This window comes from Lontra canadensis, unplaced genomic scaffold, assembly GCF_010015895.1.
Source record: "Lontra canadensis isolate GAN:19392208 unplaced genomic scaffold, GSC_riverotter_1.0 scaffold25, whole genome shotgun sequence".
NCBI classification, from domain to species: Eukaryota; Metazoa; Chordata; class Mammalia; order Carnivora; family Mustelidae; genus Lontra; species Lontra canadensis.
The window spans coordinates 19,803,859-19,819,587 of NW_022631019.1; the positions used below are offsets into that span (position 1 = coordinate 19,803,859).

At 60.6% G+C, this 15,729-nt stretch overlaps 2 protein-coding genes across 2 annotated transcripts in view; one reads left to right on the top strand and one right to left on the bottom strand.

Moving 5' to 3' along the window:
- Positions 1 to 1,539: 1,539 nt before the first annotated feature.
- SYTL1 (synaptotagmin like 1) lies at positions 1,540 to 10,132 on the top strand. The gene is made up of 15 exons (XM_032863878.1): positions 1,540 to 1,988; positions 4,009 to 4,241; positions 5,225 to 5,373; positions 5,565 to 5,637; positions 5,720 to 5,765; positions 6,181 to 6,253; positions 6,524 to 6,621; positions 6,767 to 6,880; positions 7,068 to 7,234; positions 7,480 to 7,576; positions 7,917 to 8,075; positions 8,342 to 8,420; positions 8,545 to 8,644; positions 9,496 to 9,701; positions 9,904 to 10,132. The coding sequence occupies exons 2-15, from the start codon at positions 4,051 to 4,053 to the stop codon at positions 10,041 to 10,043; spliced, it is 1,692 nt and encodes a 563-aa protein (XP_032719769.1). The 5' UTR covers positions 1,540 to 1,988; positions 4,009 to 4,050; the 3' UTR covers positions 10,044 to 10,132.
- Positions 10,133 to 10,511: 379 nt separating this feature from the next.
- MAP3K6 (mitogen-activated protein kinase kinase kinase 6) overlaps positions 10,512 to 15,729 on the bottom strand; it is a 10,458-nt gene continuing 5,240 nt past the window's right edge. Inside the window, exons 16-29 of the mRNA XM_032863882.1 lie at positions 15,364 to 15,491; positions 14,973 to 15,109; positions 14,527 to 14,632; positions 13,887 to 14,044; positions 13,584 to 13,776; positions 13,338 to 13,476; positions 12,884 to 13,043; positions 12,527 to 12,703; positions 12,152 to 12,257; positions 11,767 to 11,914; positions 11,560 to 11,672; positions 11,390 to 11,463; positions 11,028 to 11,104; positions 10,512 to 10,821 (exon numbers count right to left, since the gene is read on the bottom strand). Of these exons, the coding sequence (XP_032719773.1) occupies positions 10,731 to 10,821; positions 11,028 to 11,104; positions 11,390 to 11,463; positions 11,560 to 11,672; positions 11,767 to 11,914; positions 12,152 to 12,257; positions 12,527 to 12,703; positions 12,884 to 13,043; positions 13,338 to 13,476; positions 13,584 to 13,776; positions 13,887 to 14,044; positions 14,527 to 14,632; positions 14,973 to 15,109; positions 15,364 to 15,491 (1,807 nt within the window). The 3' untranslated portion in view covers positions 10,512 to 10,730. The remainder of the gene's footprint in view (positions 10,822 to 11,027; positions 11,105 to 11,389; positions 11,464 to 11,559; positions 11,673 to 11,766; positions 11,915 to 12,151; positions 12,258 to 12,526; positions 12,704 to 12,883; positions 13,044 to 13,337; positions 13,477 to 13,583; positions 13,777 to 13,886; positions 14,045 to 14,526; positions 14,633 to 14,972; positions 15,110 to 15,363; positions 15,492 to 15,729) is intronic.

Sequence of the window (15,729 nt, forward strand, 5' to 3'; positions counted from 1 at the left end):
GGAGGGGAGGGCAGAGGAAGAGGGAGAAGCAGATGGTTGGGCAGGAAGCCCAACATGGGACTCGATCCCAGGACACTTGCTGGGATCATGACCCCAGCTGAAGGCAGATGCTTAACAACTGAGCCACCCAGGTGCCCTCCAGCAGAACTTTAAATTTGTCTTGGGGAAACAAGATATAAAGAGGTGGCTGAGTGCTTAGTGTGTGCTAGGCCTCATAATAAAGTGTCACTTATCCTCACCACAGTCCAGTGAGGTCAGTGCTACCATCCCCATTTTATAGATGAAGTAAGCACAGAGAGGTAAAGTGATTTGCTCAAGGGCACAGAGGTAGGAAGAGTGGACCCATGTTCAAGTCCAGTAGCCTAACCTACTTCCAGAGCCCCCACTCAGAGCCACGCTGTGGCCGAGCACAAGGGGTAAAGCAGAGAGAGGCTGTTTTCCAAAGGGCTGGCTACTGTGACCATAGAGAAGGGAGAATGCATGCTGGAGGCAAGCCAGGGGACACTCCCCTGCAGCAGTCCCAGGAGATGGCTGCTGTCACTGCCTTTGTTTTATAAAGGCAGAGAGTGAGGCATATAGAGATTGTCACTGATCCAGGCCCACCAGGGACCATGCACCAGAGCCAGAAGTTTAAGCCAGACCTGTTGGCCTCCAGGTTCCTGCCTTCTCACCTAAGCCCAGTGCACATCCTGGAGGCAGGGGAGCCCTGGGAGGGGCGGCGGCAAGTGGGGAGAGCACTCCTGCAGCTGGGGACTAGGGAGCACCAACGGAAGCAGAGTCTTTGGGTAGGCTTCTAAGGATGTGGGAGACAAGGACATCAGAGCCACACTTATGGGGGGGCCTGGGAGTCAGTCTGAGGAGTAGGTGCAGCCCAAGAGTTAGTCAAAGTGTCTAAGGGAGGCTGGACTGGTTGGGAGCACTTTTGTGAACGAGCCACAGGGTCAACTTGGTTGTTTGCCAGCACCTTCCAGAGCTGAGGAATGACAGATCGAAGTAGGACACTGAAAGACCCCTCCAACAGCCTTGCACAAGCAGAACTAGAGGGGCTATGTGGAGGCCAGGAGATAGGGAGGAGGAAGGTTCCAGAAGAGGCTGGGCTGGTACTAACACCTGGGCAGTGCGGGAGCAACAGCAATGGGGGGTAGCTGGGGACGGGAGAGGGGGCAGTCTGGGCACTGGCAGCAGGGGGGCCGTTCGTAGCAGTGGGAACTTGGACATAAGAGAAGACTTGGTTGGGGGTGGAGGATACAGAGTTAGAGTCCAGAGCAGTGTGGCTGGGGCTAGCACCGCCCAAGAGGCACATGTGGACAGGGAGGGACAGTGGTTGTCAAAAGGGACTGTTGGAGGGGGGCCCCCTGGTACCTCTCTATGCTGGCTGGGCCCTTTCTGGCCCTTGACACCTCCACCCCCAGTTTGCATAGGAGGAAATTGCAGCTCAGCAAGGTGGAGACACCTGCTTAAGGTCACACAGTGGCAGAGGAGAAACTCTACTTAGGGTCCTTTGACCGTGGTCTGCAGTCCTTCCTTGACCCTGCTTCTTAGAAAGATTTCTAACCTTGCTTTCAAAGCAAGTTCCTCTCAGCAACTCTGCAGGCGGGGTGGGGCGGCCACCCACTCTAGGGATGAGGCCACCGAGGCTCTCAGGGGTTGGTGCCTGTGCTGTTCACAGCGGTTACAGAATAAGTGGGCAGCAGAGCTGGGGCCAAGCCCCTGGTGTCTCCCACCCAGCAGATCAGCTTGGAGATCTCTGAAAGCCAAGGCTTAGGTGCACCCCTAGGGTGCCGGGAGTCCAGGCCCGGTTTTGCAGCAGGCCCTGCTCAGAAGGTGTTTCCTCCTCCTCTGGGGCAGCTCCTCTGGGCTGCTGGTTGAGTCAGCCTTAGTCCCTCTCTGCTCTGCTCCCCAAGTTCAGCTCTGAAACTCAGCTGCCAGGAGTTCAGGAGAGCCCAGGTCACCCTGCGAAGGTTCTGATCCATACTGGACCCCTACAGGTAACACACCTCAGGGCCAGGGTTCCTTGCCAGAGTCCCAAGGGGCAGACACTGCCACCTGGTCTCCTGGGTACCCTCTGGGGCCTTAGGGGTCGGGGCAGGTGGGAGTGGGTCTGGGACTGGAACATTGACCAATGGGTCTGTCCCATAGTGTTGAACGGGAGTGGGAAGGACCGGACGCTGGATTCTAGCTCTAGAAGAAGGAACTACAGGGAGGGGTTGCTGCTGGGGACCCTAGGCTCAGATGCCCACAGCCCAGCCCAGGCGGACCTGCAGGACATTCCCCCCTCCGTACTCCTACACACACCCCCGGAGGACCCCTGGGGCCCCCCAGCACATAGCACGACACAGCCCAGACGCGCATCCAGCAGAGGATGAAGTACACAGGGCACATACCACACCATGCTGTCATCCAGAAAGTCACTGAAGGTGAATAACAGTCACCCACGCGGCGTCACACTGGGACATGGTGCACCGACACACAGGCAGTGACACAATCTTCACACCCACAAAACAAACAGCCTCATAGACACCTCCGTGTGCAGAGCCGTGTTGTGTTGGTCTAAGACCCTCGCAAGGGCACAATGTCACATGGGCTTGGGCCCCGGGCCACAGAAGAGCCCCGAGCTGTGTGCGGACAGCACCCAGCACTGAACAGGGCAGATGTTCGGGAAGTAGTGCTAATGCGGGGCACACGGGCGTTCACACGGGTGTTCACACAGGATCAGACCAGGCACTCTGTAAAGACAGCCACACCAAGCCCGTGGTGCAGGCAGCAGAGGGAGAAGGCACGCTCAGGCTTGGACACAGACTCAGCAGGGATGGCCCAGCTCGGGCAGCAGCGGGCACAAGCCAGGACTTGCCTGCCAGAGAACCCTCTTCCCATCTCGGGCCTGCCTGGTGCCCTGACCTGGCCTGGGAGGGGATGGGATGGGCAGCAGGGGAGGAGAGACGGCCCAGTGGTCTCAGGCCATGCCTCCGCTCTGCCCACGACTGTGTCCCAGGCCCCCTGCCACGTCCACATGCCCCTCGGAGCTGGGCAAATGTTTTCCTTCCGGAGTCAGCGTGGTGCCCGGGCAGCCTGAGCTGCTTTGCAGCCCTTGGCCTCTGCCGCCAGGCCCCTGGCCAGGTCCTGGGTCAGGAGAAGGGGGAGAACACATGTGGCCAGAGCAGAGGGCGCCAGGGGCTGCAGGCAAGAGGGCATCCCTGGCTGGAGGCCTCAGGGGGAGTAGGTAAAGTGGTTACCTCAGTGGGGAGGAAGTGGGGGTGTGGGCTGGGGAGGAGGTTGCCTCAGACAGGAAGGCCAAATGGGCCAGGGCAGGGTGGAGGTGAAGGGTGGAGGGAGACAACCCATATTGGTAGGTTCCTGGGGTGGGTGGGAGCAGTAAGCAGATCTGGGTGTTTGTGTGTGTGGCCTTCCCCATGTGTGTACAGGCGTATTTCGGCATTCAATTAATCAAGCTTTTACCAACTGTCTGTTGTGGGCAACATATGGGCTTTTGGGGTGAGGCGCTCTCTCTGTCTTCAAGGAGCTCACAAACCAGTTTTGAGGAGGAGCAATGTGCGTGCAACACTCAGTGTGATTTGTGTGTATCTCGGGTCATGTTTTTGTCCCGAGTTATACATTCTGTGGGGCCTGGCGTGCAGGGTTCAGAATATGTCAGGCATGTCCCCTGGTGTGGGCCAGGGTCTGGGACCAAGACCGCATAGGGTCCTTGGTGAGGGACAGGTGTGCACTGGCCTGTCCATACAGATGGTGGGGCGCCCGTGTGATCAGGCGGACGTCTCACTGTGGGTGGGCCTGTCTGCACATCTTCAAGCGTGTCTGTATGTCTGTGAGCCAGTGTGTACGGGGGCCCATGGGTCCATGGGTGTGTCTCATGCCACCTCGAGCTCAGCCTTCCTGGAGTCGTACTGTGCCCACCGCCCAGGCATGTATTTGGGCAGAAAAGAGCCGGCAGCTCCAGGATTGACCCTGTGTTTGGGCAGGGCTTGACCTGCCCCCTTGATCTGCCCCCAGGTCACCACATGTGCTCCAGCTGATGGGGTACTGTCCCAGCTGATGCCCCAGAGGGGACACCCATTTCAGGAGAGGCTCTGGGCCCTGCCCAGCTGCCTCATGGCGCACGGGCCACAGCCTGAGGCTGATGCACTCTTGGACCTCAGCTTCCTGACAGAGGAGGAGCAGGAGGCCATTGCTGATGTCCTGAAGAGAGATGCCCGCCTTCGCCAGTTGGAGGAGGGCCGCGTCAGGTGAGGCAGGGCAGGGGAGCCCGGGAGAATGGGGCCTCAGGCACTGGGAGCCCCAGTGTGCCCCTGCTGCCTCCCAGTGTGTGGCCTGTTAGATATCTGGGTGGTTCCTGTTTTTATCCACTGTTCACCTCCACCCTTAACCAGCGCAGCTCTCCACCTCACCCGAGGCAGCTGCCTTCCTGCCTCCAGGCTCACCCTCTCTGACCCACTGGTCATGCTGCAGCTGGAGCTCCCCAGATCTGTCCTTAATGTCCCCTGCTGAAACCGCCCATGGTTCCTCAGCACCTCATGTCAGGAGTCAGCTCCTAAGTGCGCTGGCAAAGCCTCCCTAATTAGTCCCTGCCAGCCTCCCCAGTCTCATCCTCCACCAGTAAGCCCCGCCCCCGATACACATACCCAGAATGTCCACTCGAGACACTCAAGAGCGTCAGAGTCCCTGAATACAGCCTTCTGTGCTGTTCCTTCTCCCTGGAAGAGCACAGTGGCAGAGGAGCATGTGACTTAAAAGTAGTGTTTGGGGACAGGAAGACACCTCTTAGCTATGTAACCTAGGGCAACTCTCCTGACCTCCCTAGCACCACTCTCCTCATCTGTAAAATGGGGCTAAGGAGCACTACCTCCTGGAATTAGGAGGGGGCATTAGGCACAGTAGTCACTTAATGAATGATAATTATTCTCCTTCTCTGCCTGGAAAACTCCAATTTGTCCTTCAAGAAACTAGTCAAATGTCACCTCCTCTGGGAAGCCCTCCTGGATTCCCACAGGCAAAGCTGGCCCTTCTCACATCCATCATGGCACCCACCTCATTATAGTGTACTTGTCTGTTCTGGATCCAGTCTCCCCATCAACCTGAGCTCCTTGATCCAGAGTAAGGATTGAGTCTGATTTGCTCTTGTGTCCCTGGCCCCAGGTACAAGGCCTGGCACAGAGTGGGTAGCAGGAATGTGGTTTGGATGACAACCACACCCTCCCCTATCCCCCAGCAAGCTCCGGGCCTCGCTGGCAGACCCTGGGCAGCTGAAGATCCTGACAGGAGACTGGTTCCAGGAAGCGCGCTCACAACGGCACCACCATGCCCACCTTGGCTCTGATCTTGTCCGAGCCTCTATCCGCAGAAAGAAGAGCTCCATGGGTGAGAGGAGATCCCCGGGGTGAGACTGGCTACACAGCCCAGGGCACTGGGTATGCACGTACAGTAAGAGAGGGCCCCTGGTACTGTGTGTCTTTGGGTGGGCACCACCCCTCCACGAGCTCCTGGAGGTGAGTGAGCATCTCCAAAGGCCAGACTTCCTGAGGTTCACAGAGCTTCTCACCCGGGCACAGGAGACCAGGCTCCAGGCAGCGATGGGGAGGCTGAAGCTGCCGAGAAAGAAGCTGAAGAGGAGCCAGAGCCCAGGTGAGGAGGTCTGGCAGGGGGAGAGGAGGGTGCCTACCAGTCCTCTGGGGTCTATTCCCTGACAACCACCTCTCCCTTCTAGGCTCATCATGGACAAGGCACCCCAAGAGACGCTCAGCAAGGCTGAGGTGAGTAATGAGTGACCCTGAAGAGGAGGTGGGAAGTGAGACTCAGGAGACCCTGGTCTGGGCCACTGTAATCCTCCTCTGTCAAATGGGGACAGGGACCTGGTCTCTAAGGGAATCTCAGAATCTGGCTCTTAGGGGTGGTGGGGGACTGAGCTGGGTGAGGTTTAGGACTCAGAAGTTACTGTCTGCCACCAGTGGGACGAGTCAGACAGGGCATGTCGTGACACGGGATGGGGTGTGACATGCAGGCCCCACTGGTTTGGCAACTGGTTAGCTGGTTACCAGCCCTGCCTGGAGGGCTGTGCTAAATCCATCTGGGATAGCCAGCTGGAGCCTCTGGCCTCTGACCCTATCGTGACCTTTGACTTCTTCATCACTAGTCCCCACTGTGATCTCTACTCCTTGCTTTTTTCAGAAACCTGATTCCCCTTCACCATATGTCCCCCTAAAGTCTTCAGATCATGAGGAAGAACCCCAGGCCCAGGAAGGTGAGTGGGAGGGTGTGTGTTGGGGACTACAGAGAGGTTTCAGGGACCAGAGGCATCTCTGAAGTGACCCCAACCACCTGTGTTCACCTTCCTTCCCCTTCCTACTCTCTCCTTGGTGCGTGTATATGCGTGTACGTGTGCGGTCTCAAGGGCTTCCCGCAGGACTGGAGCCTGAATCCGCAGGTCACGGGAGTGGCAAACCAGTCCCTCCAAATCTGCTTAGGGGCGGGCAGGAGAGGGCCAAGCTCAGTAGCTCATGCCCCACCCCAGCCCCGGACTCCGGGGCCCCGCAGGTCAACACGGAGGAGGCGGAGCCGGAGCCGGAGCCACGGCCGCGGGGAGCGGAGTCGCGGCCACCCCCAGCCCAGGTAGGCGGGAGCGGCCGGCGGCTGCTCCCAAGACCCGGAGCGGATTCTAGGCGGGGAGTGCCCGTGCACCAGGCTGAGAGCCGTCGGGGAAGGGCTGGGAAAAAGAAGACGCCCCGTCACTTACCCCCTGCCCCACGCTCCCCAGACCCAGACGGCGCCCGAGATCTTGCAGAACGGGGAGGAGGCTCCCGGGCCCGGCCCCTCCCTCGACCGCATGCTCAGCAGCAGCTCCTCGGTGTCCAGCCTCAACTCCTCCACGGTGAGGGGTGAGGGCTATGGCCTGGGGACGAAGGAGACGGGTGGGGGACGCCACCCTCCATATCCCCGCGCGTAGCCCCGGCCTCACCCCTCCCTCGTCCCCTGATCTGAGCAACACCCCCCAACCCCGCCTGGACCTGAGCCCTGCACACCCCCCGCCCCGCGCTGACCTCCACCCCCGCCCGCAGCTGAGCGGCAGCCAGCTGAGCCTGTCCGGGGAGGCCGAGGCGGGCGCGGTGCAGGTGCGCGGCTCCGTGCACTTCGGGCTGCGCTACGAGCCGGGCACCGCCGAGCTGCGCGTGCACGTGATCCAGTGCCAGGGCCTGGCGGCCGCACGACGCCACCGCTCGGATCCGTGAGTGCCCGAACCGCTCTCGCTGCACCCCCACCCCGCCACTCTTCTTGGTCGATTTTCGTCCGTCTTCAAAGTGGGAGTATCAACGTCCTTGGGAGGCGCGGGGGTTGAGTGAGAGAACTCCTGGAAAGCGCTGCCCGGAAGCTGTGCTCTGGGCTGGGGCTGGGGAGGCCCCCCCGGGGGGGGTAGGCGCTGGGAGGGCCCCCCATTAAGCTCCGGTCCTCTCCTCCCCTCCCACGCTCCAGCTACGTCAAAAGCTACCTCCTCCCGGATAAGCAGAGCAAACGCAAGACTGCGGTGAAGAAAAGGAATCTGAACCCGGTCTTCAACGAGACTCTGAGGGTGAGCCTGCGACAACCGGGCGGCCCCCCATGCATGAACCCAACGCCCTTTCCTGCGGGGGCCTGGTGCCTGGGGCAGCCAGGGTATGGTCGTTGCCCGTCGCTCCGACCCTCCGTTGTGCGGGAGGAACGGCAGGGAGGCCCTCCGTTCGTGCGTTCCCCAGTGGGTCAGTCCAGTGCTGGGCATGGCGCTAGTCCAGACCTCCCATTAAGGCCCTTCGGGGCTCCCCCAGATTCCGTCGTGCAAGGAGCGCGGTAGGACAGGCCCCCGTCCACACTGCTGCAGCGCTGAAGCCGGCGCCAGCCGCCGTGGTCCCTTAAAGCGCACCTCTTGTCCCCAGTACTCCGTCTCGCAGGCCGAGCTCCGGGGCCGCGTGCTGAGCCTGTCCGTGTGGCACCGCGAGAGCCTGGGTCGCAACATCTTTCTGGGCGAAGTCGAAGTGCCTCTCGAAACGTGGGACTGGGACTCTGAGCCCACCTGGCTCCCTCTGCAGCCCCGGGTGAGGCAGCCCGCCCGCGTGGGGAGACCCAGCGACGCAGGTGTCCGGCCTGCACCCTCCCCGCCCCAGCCCCCTTTCCTTTGCTCCAGCCTCCTCTGACTCCGCCTTTGGCCGAGCCTCCCTTCGGCCCCGAAACCCTACTGCCACCCCCGGCGGCGGTTGGGTCCCCCGGCTAGGTGCGCCCCATCCGGGTCTGGAGACCTCACCCCTCGATGGCCGCTTTCGCTGGGGCCGGCTCCCGTCCCTGACCTGACCGCCTCTCGCAGGTCCTGCACTCTCCCGACGACCTCCCCAGCCGCGGGCTGCTCTCCCTTTCCCTCAAGTACGTTCCCGCCGGCTCCGAGGGTGAGTGCCCCGCGAGAGGCCACGCTGGACGGGACCTGGAAGGAGGGGGCCTCAGGTCCGGCGAGGGCGAGGGGCGTCGGGCGAGGGCATGCGGCGGCAGGGTCTGAGCCGAGTCTCTGGGCAGGCGCGGGACTGCCCCCCAGCGGGGAGCTGCACTTCTGGGTGAAGGAAGCTCAGGACCTCGTGCCGCTGCGCTCAGGAACCCCCGATACCTACGTACAGTGGTGAGGGGCTTCGGACCCTCCTGGCTACCCTTCCTCCCCGCCCTCCCCCACCGCCCACGCGCTCTGGAGCTCCCCACCTCTGACAAACCCCTTGTAATCAACCGTTCTTGATCCGCCCCCCAGTCTGATCCGCCCCCCAGTCTGATCCTGCCCCCCCACTGTGCAGGGGTGAAGGGGACAACTTGAACAAAAGCCCAGAGTCAGAAAAGTTAAAGACTTCCTTCAGGAGCTGCATTTCAGAGTGACAAGCCATAGGACTTGGAGAGCTGAGGCTGGGGACCTGGGAGGTCACAGGGGCTCTTCCATGAAAAGACCTGGAAGGTCAGGCTGTGGGGCTTGCCCCTGAAATTGCAGTTCAGTGGTTTTCAAAGCAAGCTCTGGGGGACCTCTAGGGGTGCCTCAGGGTGCTGCCTCACACTCAGAGAGTGAAATGAAGTTGGGTGGGTCAGGTTCTAAGTTCCCAGCCCTGATTCCACGCATAGATGTTGTTTTCTTCTACTTCTGGGTAATGTTTTATCTTGCAGGGTGGGTTCTGAGGCTTTAAAAAGTCTGGAAACTACTTCTGGGGGCAACAGGGAGCCAATGAAGGTCACTGTGCAGGGAAGTAGCAGAACCGTATTTCAGAGACTTTACTCTGGGGTCCTACGAATAAGAGTTGTAACTTTTAAAGACAAGAGCCTGAGAGGTAGCTGGCCCAAAGGTCCACGAATAGTGAAGGTTTGAGTTCAGGACATAGGCGGGAGCCAGAGGGCACGGACGTTGTGAGGGAGAATGGGTAGGATCTGGTGACTGGTTGGTTCTGGGGAGCGTGAGGGGATAGCCACTTGATTGCCAGCCTACCTGCCCCACAGTTCAGTGCTGCCCGATGACAGCCACGCCAGCCGCCAACGGACAAGGGTGGTACGACGCAGCCTCAGCCCTGTGTTCAACCATACGATGGTTTACGATGGCTTCAGGCCTGCTGACCTGCACCAGGCCTGTGCTGAGCTCTCCCTCTGGGACCATGGGACCCTGACCAGCCGCCAGCTGGGGGGCATACGCCTCAGCCTGGGCACTGGTGAGTGGGGCAGGGCCCCAGGAGACCTGATGCTGATACCGGGCTCAGCGTGTGGCCTTGGGCACTTCTCTACCCTTCCCTGAGCTTTGGTGCCTACTATGAGCTGGGAGTGGCAGTGGGTAATCTGGGACCCAGCGGTGTTCCTTGGGACCTAGGGTGTCCAGGGTAACCATGTCCTTCACCCCTGTCTGCACATATCCAGGCAGCAGCTATGGGCTCCGGGTACCCTGGATGGATTCCACAGAGGAGGAGAAGCAGCTGTGGCAGATGCTTCTGCAGCGACCATGTGAGTGGGTGGATGGCCTTCTGCCCCTCAGAACCGACCTGGTGCCCAGGACATAGCTGCCCTACAAGCTCCACCAGACTCCTCTCTGGACCCCCATCTCTGGGCCTGCCCTCGGCCAAAACCAATAAAGTCTATTCTAAGGGCAGCAAGGGGCTGATGTCTGTTTTTGGGCAGCAAGGGCGATGGCAGGAATGGGCGAGGGAAGTGAAAGGGAACAGGTGAAGGGACTTCAGACTCAGAAAGACCTTAGGAAGCTGGTCCCAGGACCCCCGGCCCCCCATACCGCAGAAGTTGCCAAGATCCAGAGCGCCTGGGTGGCTCAGTGGGTTAAGCCTCTGCCTTCGGCTCAGGTCATGATCTCAGGGTCCAGGGATTGAGCCCCACATTGGGCTCTCTGCTCAGCAGGGAACCTGGTTCCCCCTCTCTCTCTGCCTGCCTCTCTGCCTACTTGTGATCTCTCTCTGTCAAATAAATAAATAAAATCTTAAAAAAAAAAAAGTTGCCAAGACCCAAACATACAAAGATACTCTGTTTAATAGTCTGCCTGGCCATACTTGATCAGCTTGGGGGTATCTCTATGGTTGATCCCCCCCAATATCGCTAAGTCTGGGCCCTACCCTGCCCCCACCCGTCTGGCCTCCTCCAGTTGGCCCTGAGTCCTGGGGTAGGTGAGGTGTATCAGAAGCAGCTTGGTGTCTTCTCTATGCAGCCATCCTTAGGTCCTGCCTTCTGTCTCTGAGCTCTCATTCAGCCTCCTGTTGGCCAGGGGTGACTGGCGTGGATCCTGCTCGCTGGGCCAAGATGGCTCTCCAGATGCGGCACACCATTCCTCCCCTGGGGAGAGCAGGCTCAGTGCGGCTCAGCCAGAATATGGCCTACTCCACTGTCTGCCTGATGCGCCTCCTGCCACCAGGGGACGCTGTGTCCATGTAACTTCCAGGGAGGAACTGAAGCAGGCATGTAGCCTGGTTGCGGGGTGGTCAGACTCTGGCCACCAAGAAGCCATATGCGTGGGTGTCCCTGGAGGGCTCAGGACATACCTGATGCGGGTGTAGATGAGGTCATCTCGAGTGGCACAGGTCAGCAGGATACGGAGGGTGAAGCTGTGATTCAGCAGCTGGTTGTGGACAAAGACCCAGATGCAGAAACAGTAGAAAAGAATATCAGAGGGAGATGTGTCCAGAGACCCAGGTACTAGCTCTGTTGGGCTACTAATATGCTACATGGCAGCCAATGCCCCTTGGCGCTTGTTTCCTCATCTGCCCCATGGGGGGTACACTAAGTGCTCTTGTGTACTGAGATTCTTGGCATGAGGGAACGAGTGAGAAGAGCTGAAAGATGGGCAGAGATGGAGTCTCTGGTGGGTGGGGGTCAAGGACTTGGCCAGCGCTCTCCCCCTCACCATCTGGATAGTGCCTGAATCCACATTCAGTCCCTGTAGCCACTGCACCAAGCCCTGGTCCACCGTGAGAGCAGCTGTGGAGGAGAAGTTAGGCGGTCAATCCAGGGGTACCTCCTGGCAGAAGCTGCCTGGCACTTGCCTTGAGTGTTCTCCAGCTGTGGCATACTCACCAGGGGGCTCTGGGGACAAGGCGCAGGTCCCCGCCTCCCTGTTTACCAGCTCCAGAGCTTGCTGCACCAGGGCCTGGCACTCTCGCTCCTTCTGGGCCAGGACATCTCGGAGCCTGTAGGAGAGCGCAGAGGCGGGGCCAGTACGATGGAGTGGAGAGGGAAGGTGAAGCTGGCCCAGAGGGCGTGGGCAAGTCCCTGGGGCTTTACCTGTCAGTCTCTGCTCGCAAGAGGCCCAGCTGCACCACTGGGGTTGGGGGTGCCTTCTCTGGTTCCCCCGGGGGCCGACTGATGGTTTCCTGCTGCTTGGACTGGGGTTCCTCCTCTGACCTCGGTGGTACCTCCTCTGTCTCCTCTTCTGCCAATCCAAGTGACTGGGGTGAGCTCCCGCAGGGAGAGAGAACGCCCATTTGGGACACTTCCCCAGACACCCGGCAGAGGGCGCACGGCTCTGGGTACCCAGCCATTCATTCCCGCCCGGGTTGAGCTTAACCCCCACCAACCACGCCCCCTACCGGCCCCCGGCGTGCATGTCAAGCCCCCAAGCGGGTCACACCCTCGCCGGCAGGCAGGATAGCTCCACTCCTGGGGTTACCTGGGCCCAACACGGCCAGGGCTACCCGCACCGCTCGGCTGAGCAGCGAGTCCAGCACAAACATCCAGTGTGGGCGGATCTGGCGCCGGCGGAGGATCTGCTTCACCTGGAAAGGGAGAAAGGGCGCGGCGGGACTCAGAGGTGGGGCTCGTGTCGGAAAGGCCTAGAAAGTCTTGAGGCAGAGGCAAGTCGAGTAGGCGGGCTTGGGGCAGAGGGAGGAGCTGGGAAACTAGGACGGGATAGATGTCCCTTTCTGGACGGCTGTATCTTCACGGGGAAGACGCGCAACCTTGCAACAAGTCCTTGCACATTCCCGGGTACAGGGAGCTGACTACATCTTATTGGGCAGCTCGAACCGCGAGAAGGCTCCCTCACCGCGTCCGGGAAGGCGAAGAGCGGTCCTTGCAGAAGTGCAGGCCGGAGGCCTTGGGCCCGCAGCTGCCCTTGCAGCGCCCGCAGCTCCTGGGCCAGCTGCCGGCGGTTGGGAGTGTGGATGTGCGCCCCGAGGCAGCGCAGTAGCTGTTCCACATGATTCCTGCCCAGCTGGGGCCCCTGGGGAGGAAGAGAGGTTGTCGTGGGTGGGTTTCCCCCTGAGTCAAGAGAGCTGCAGGTGGGGGTGCAGGCGTGGGGGAATACCTCTGAGGACTTGCAGGCCCCGCCTCACCACCAACCGGCAGAGGGGGGTGGTGGTGTGTGACTGTTGGTGGTGGTGGTTGGGACGCGCACACCCACCTGTTCCTGCTTCAGGCCCAGACTCTCCGCCAGCAAGGGCAGCTCCTGCTCCAGCACTGCGGCCAGCATGGCCCGGCGCTTGCTCTCTTGGTGAAGCAGGCTCAGCCTGGAACTCTCCTCAGGGGACGTGGGCTCCTCGGCCCCCGGTTCCTCAGGCACCCTAGTGCAACCCGGGAGCTGCGGATGGAGGGCGGGTGGCCACAGCGCCCGGCCGCCTCCACCCCAGTGTCTGAATCCTGGCTCTTTTGAGGCCAGCCTCCCAGGGGTAAGAGAGAGGAGCCTGGCACTGAGGTGGCACAAGAAATACAAGTCGGAGAATCGGCGAGGAGGCCCCCAATGCCATCCTTGCAAGTGGTGGGAGGCGCCCAGGGCCCCGAGGGGGGCTTCCCCCCCAGAGGGAGTACAAGAGCAAACCCAGATGAGGCAAAGCCCCGCCAAGACCCTGGGCTCTCACCGGAGCTGGCTGGTGTCTCCGTAACTGAGGCAGCGCTTCGGGGGACTGGGTGGGTGCTGAAAGGGTGCCTGAGGGCGTGGGAATGTCTGGGGCTGGGTGGTTGGGTCAGCTGAAGGAGTGGGGCTGGCTGAAGGGGAATCTGAGGGAGGGAGGAGGCTGTCAGCCTGGGCCCCCCATTCAGCCCTCTCACCTCCACAGCTCCTCTCCCTCAGCCCAGTGCGCCCACTCCCTCCACCTGCATCTTACCTGAGGGCCGCAGTGCATGTCGTGGGGAGCCGGGGCTGCGGCTTCTCCTCCCGGGCTGCAGGAAGGGGTCCCCCAGCAGTGCTTCAGCACTGGCTCGGAGGCGGGGGTCTGGCTCAAAAGTTCGGAGAAGAAAGGCTTGGGCCTCCGCTGACAGAGAAGTGGGCATTGGCGGATGCACCTTGTACATGCCCACCTGGGAGGGGTCAGGGAGGACGGAAGAAGGTCAAGTTTCGAGGTGTTCAGGGCTCGGTCTGTCGCCACGCCCCCCACCCTGTGAGCCAGGCCATGAGTGAGGGGTCTCACCTTAAACATGGCCGCCTGTGGGCTCCCTAGCTCATGGAAGGGGGGGCGACCTGTTGCCATCTCGATAACAGTGCAGCCCAGTGACCAGATGTCAGCTGCCTTCCCATACCCTCGTGGGCCCTGGTCAATGATTTCTGGTGCCATATACTGGAGGGTCCCTGTGGTAGAAGCCGTGCCCTTAATGCTCATCTAGGCATTAGACAATGTGGGGGTGACGGGCTCTCATCCTCTAGCCACCCGCACCCACCCTGAACTCTGTCATCCAGATAATCCCCATCACCTACCCTGGGGGTCAAACACCTATCCTGAGTTTCCTCACTCATCTTGGGCTCCGTCACGTTCCGACTCCTTCACGCACAGTATGGCCCACCACACATCCCAGACAGCGTCATCCACTCTGAACCCATCACACACTTCTGCCCACATTCACACTTCCTAGATACTAAATTCGCCATCGTGGACTACTCAAGCTCCAGTTCTAGACTCTATCACCTCACCCCCGGCGCAATCATCGGCCCTTGGTTCCATGTCCCATGAGGGCTCTAACTCCACAGCCAGGAGAAACACCATTCCCCGGAAGGTCCTAAGAGTTCTTCTGTCCCAGGTCAGCATTCCCACTCCCCACCCCACACCCCATTACCTGTGAAGGTCTCAGTGCAAGGTGTGATGCCCGCCAGCCTCTTGGAGGTGCCGAAGTCAGAAATCTTGAGCAGCCCACTGAAGGTGTTGATCAGCACATTGTCCCCCTGAGCAGAGTGGATCTTATGCAGTGGACATCAGGCTGGGCTCCTGATGGCGGAACCGGACCCTGTCCCTGGATCCCACCTCCTACGATCGCAGCCTGACCCTGCCTCTGTCAGCCTCCTCTCTCTGCCACCCCACTTATGACTTCCTGGGTGCTGGCACCTGCTTTGGCTTCAGGTCTGAAGTTCTCTCATTCCCTTGGGAGCCTCCCTGGTGAATTCCCCCACCCTTTGCAAAGGGGTCAGCCTTCTGAATGCAAATTGCTGTTCTCTGTCTGGACCCCTGTGTTCCCATGACCCCCACCACCAGCAACGGGACTCACCTTGATATCTCAGGACTTACCTTGATGTCTCGATGCACTATGTGGTTGTCATGCAGGTAGCTGAGTCCCTGCAGGGTCTGGCGGGTATAGAAACTGATGGTGCTCTCATTGTCCTGCAGGGGGCCCCACACCGACCGCAGCAAGGAGGACAGGCTGCCTGGGCAGACGCAGTCCAGGATCATCACGGGCACCCCCTGACTCCAGCCTTCAGCTCTCTGCTCAAGGCCCAGGCACACCCCAGCCATGGCCCAGACTCCATCCCCACCCAAGTGCACAGTGTCAGCTAATTCTGAGCTACCCCACCCACGCAGGCTAGGATTCATTTTCCCCTAGGGTTCTCCACCCCCTTCCTGGCCCCATCTCCCTGCCCCACAGTTCCAGTTCCACTGCCATCCCACACTGGGCACGTACCTCCAGGCACTTCCTCCATAAAGATCTTGAGGTAGCCGTCCTGGCTGGTGGAGCCCAGGTAGCGCACGATGTTCTTGTGGCGAAGGTGCTTGTGCAGAGCAATCTCTTCATGCAGGGGCTGAGAGAACCTGGGAGTGGGGAGCAAGAGAGGAACAGGCCGCTTTGGGGCAGAGACGCTCACCCAGCTCCAGTGCCAGGCAGGCGGGGCCCCCAGGACCTGCCCCAGCCACAGGCCCCTCTCTGATCTTCTCCTCCGTATCACCCAGCCCACAGGCCCCCTCCAGACCTCATGGCCCCGCATGTTCCCTGCCATTCTGCCCACAAGACCCCCTCCCCTTGGGCCCTGGGCCCTGCCCATTCCCCCCC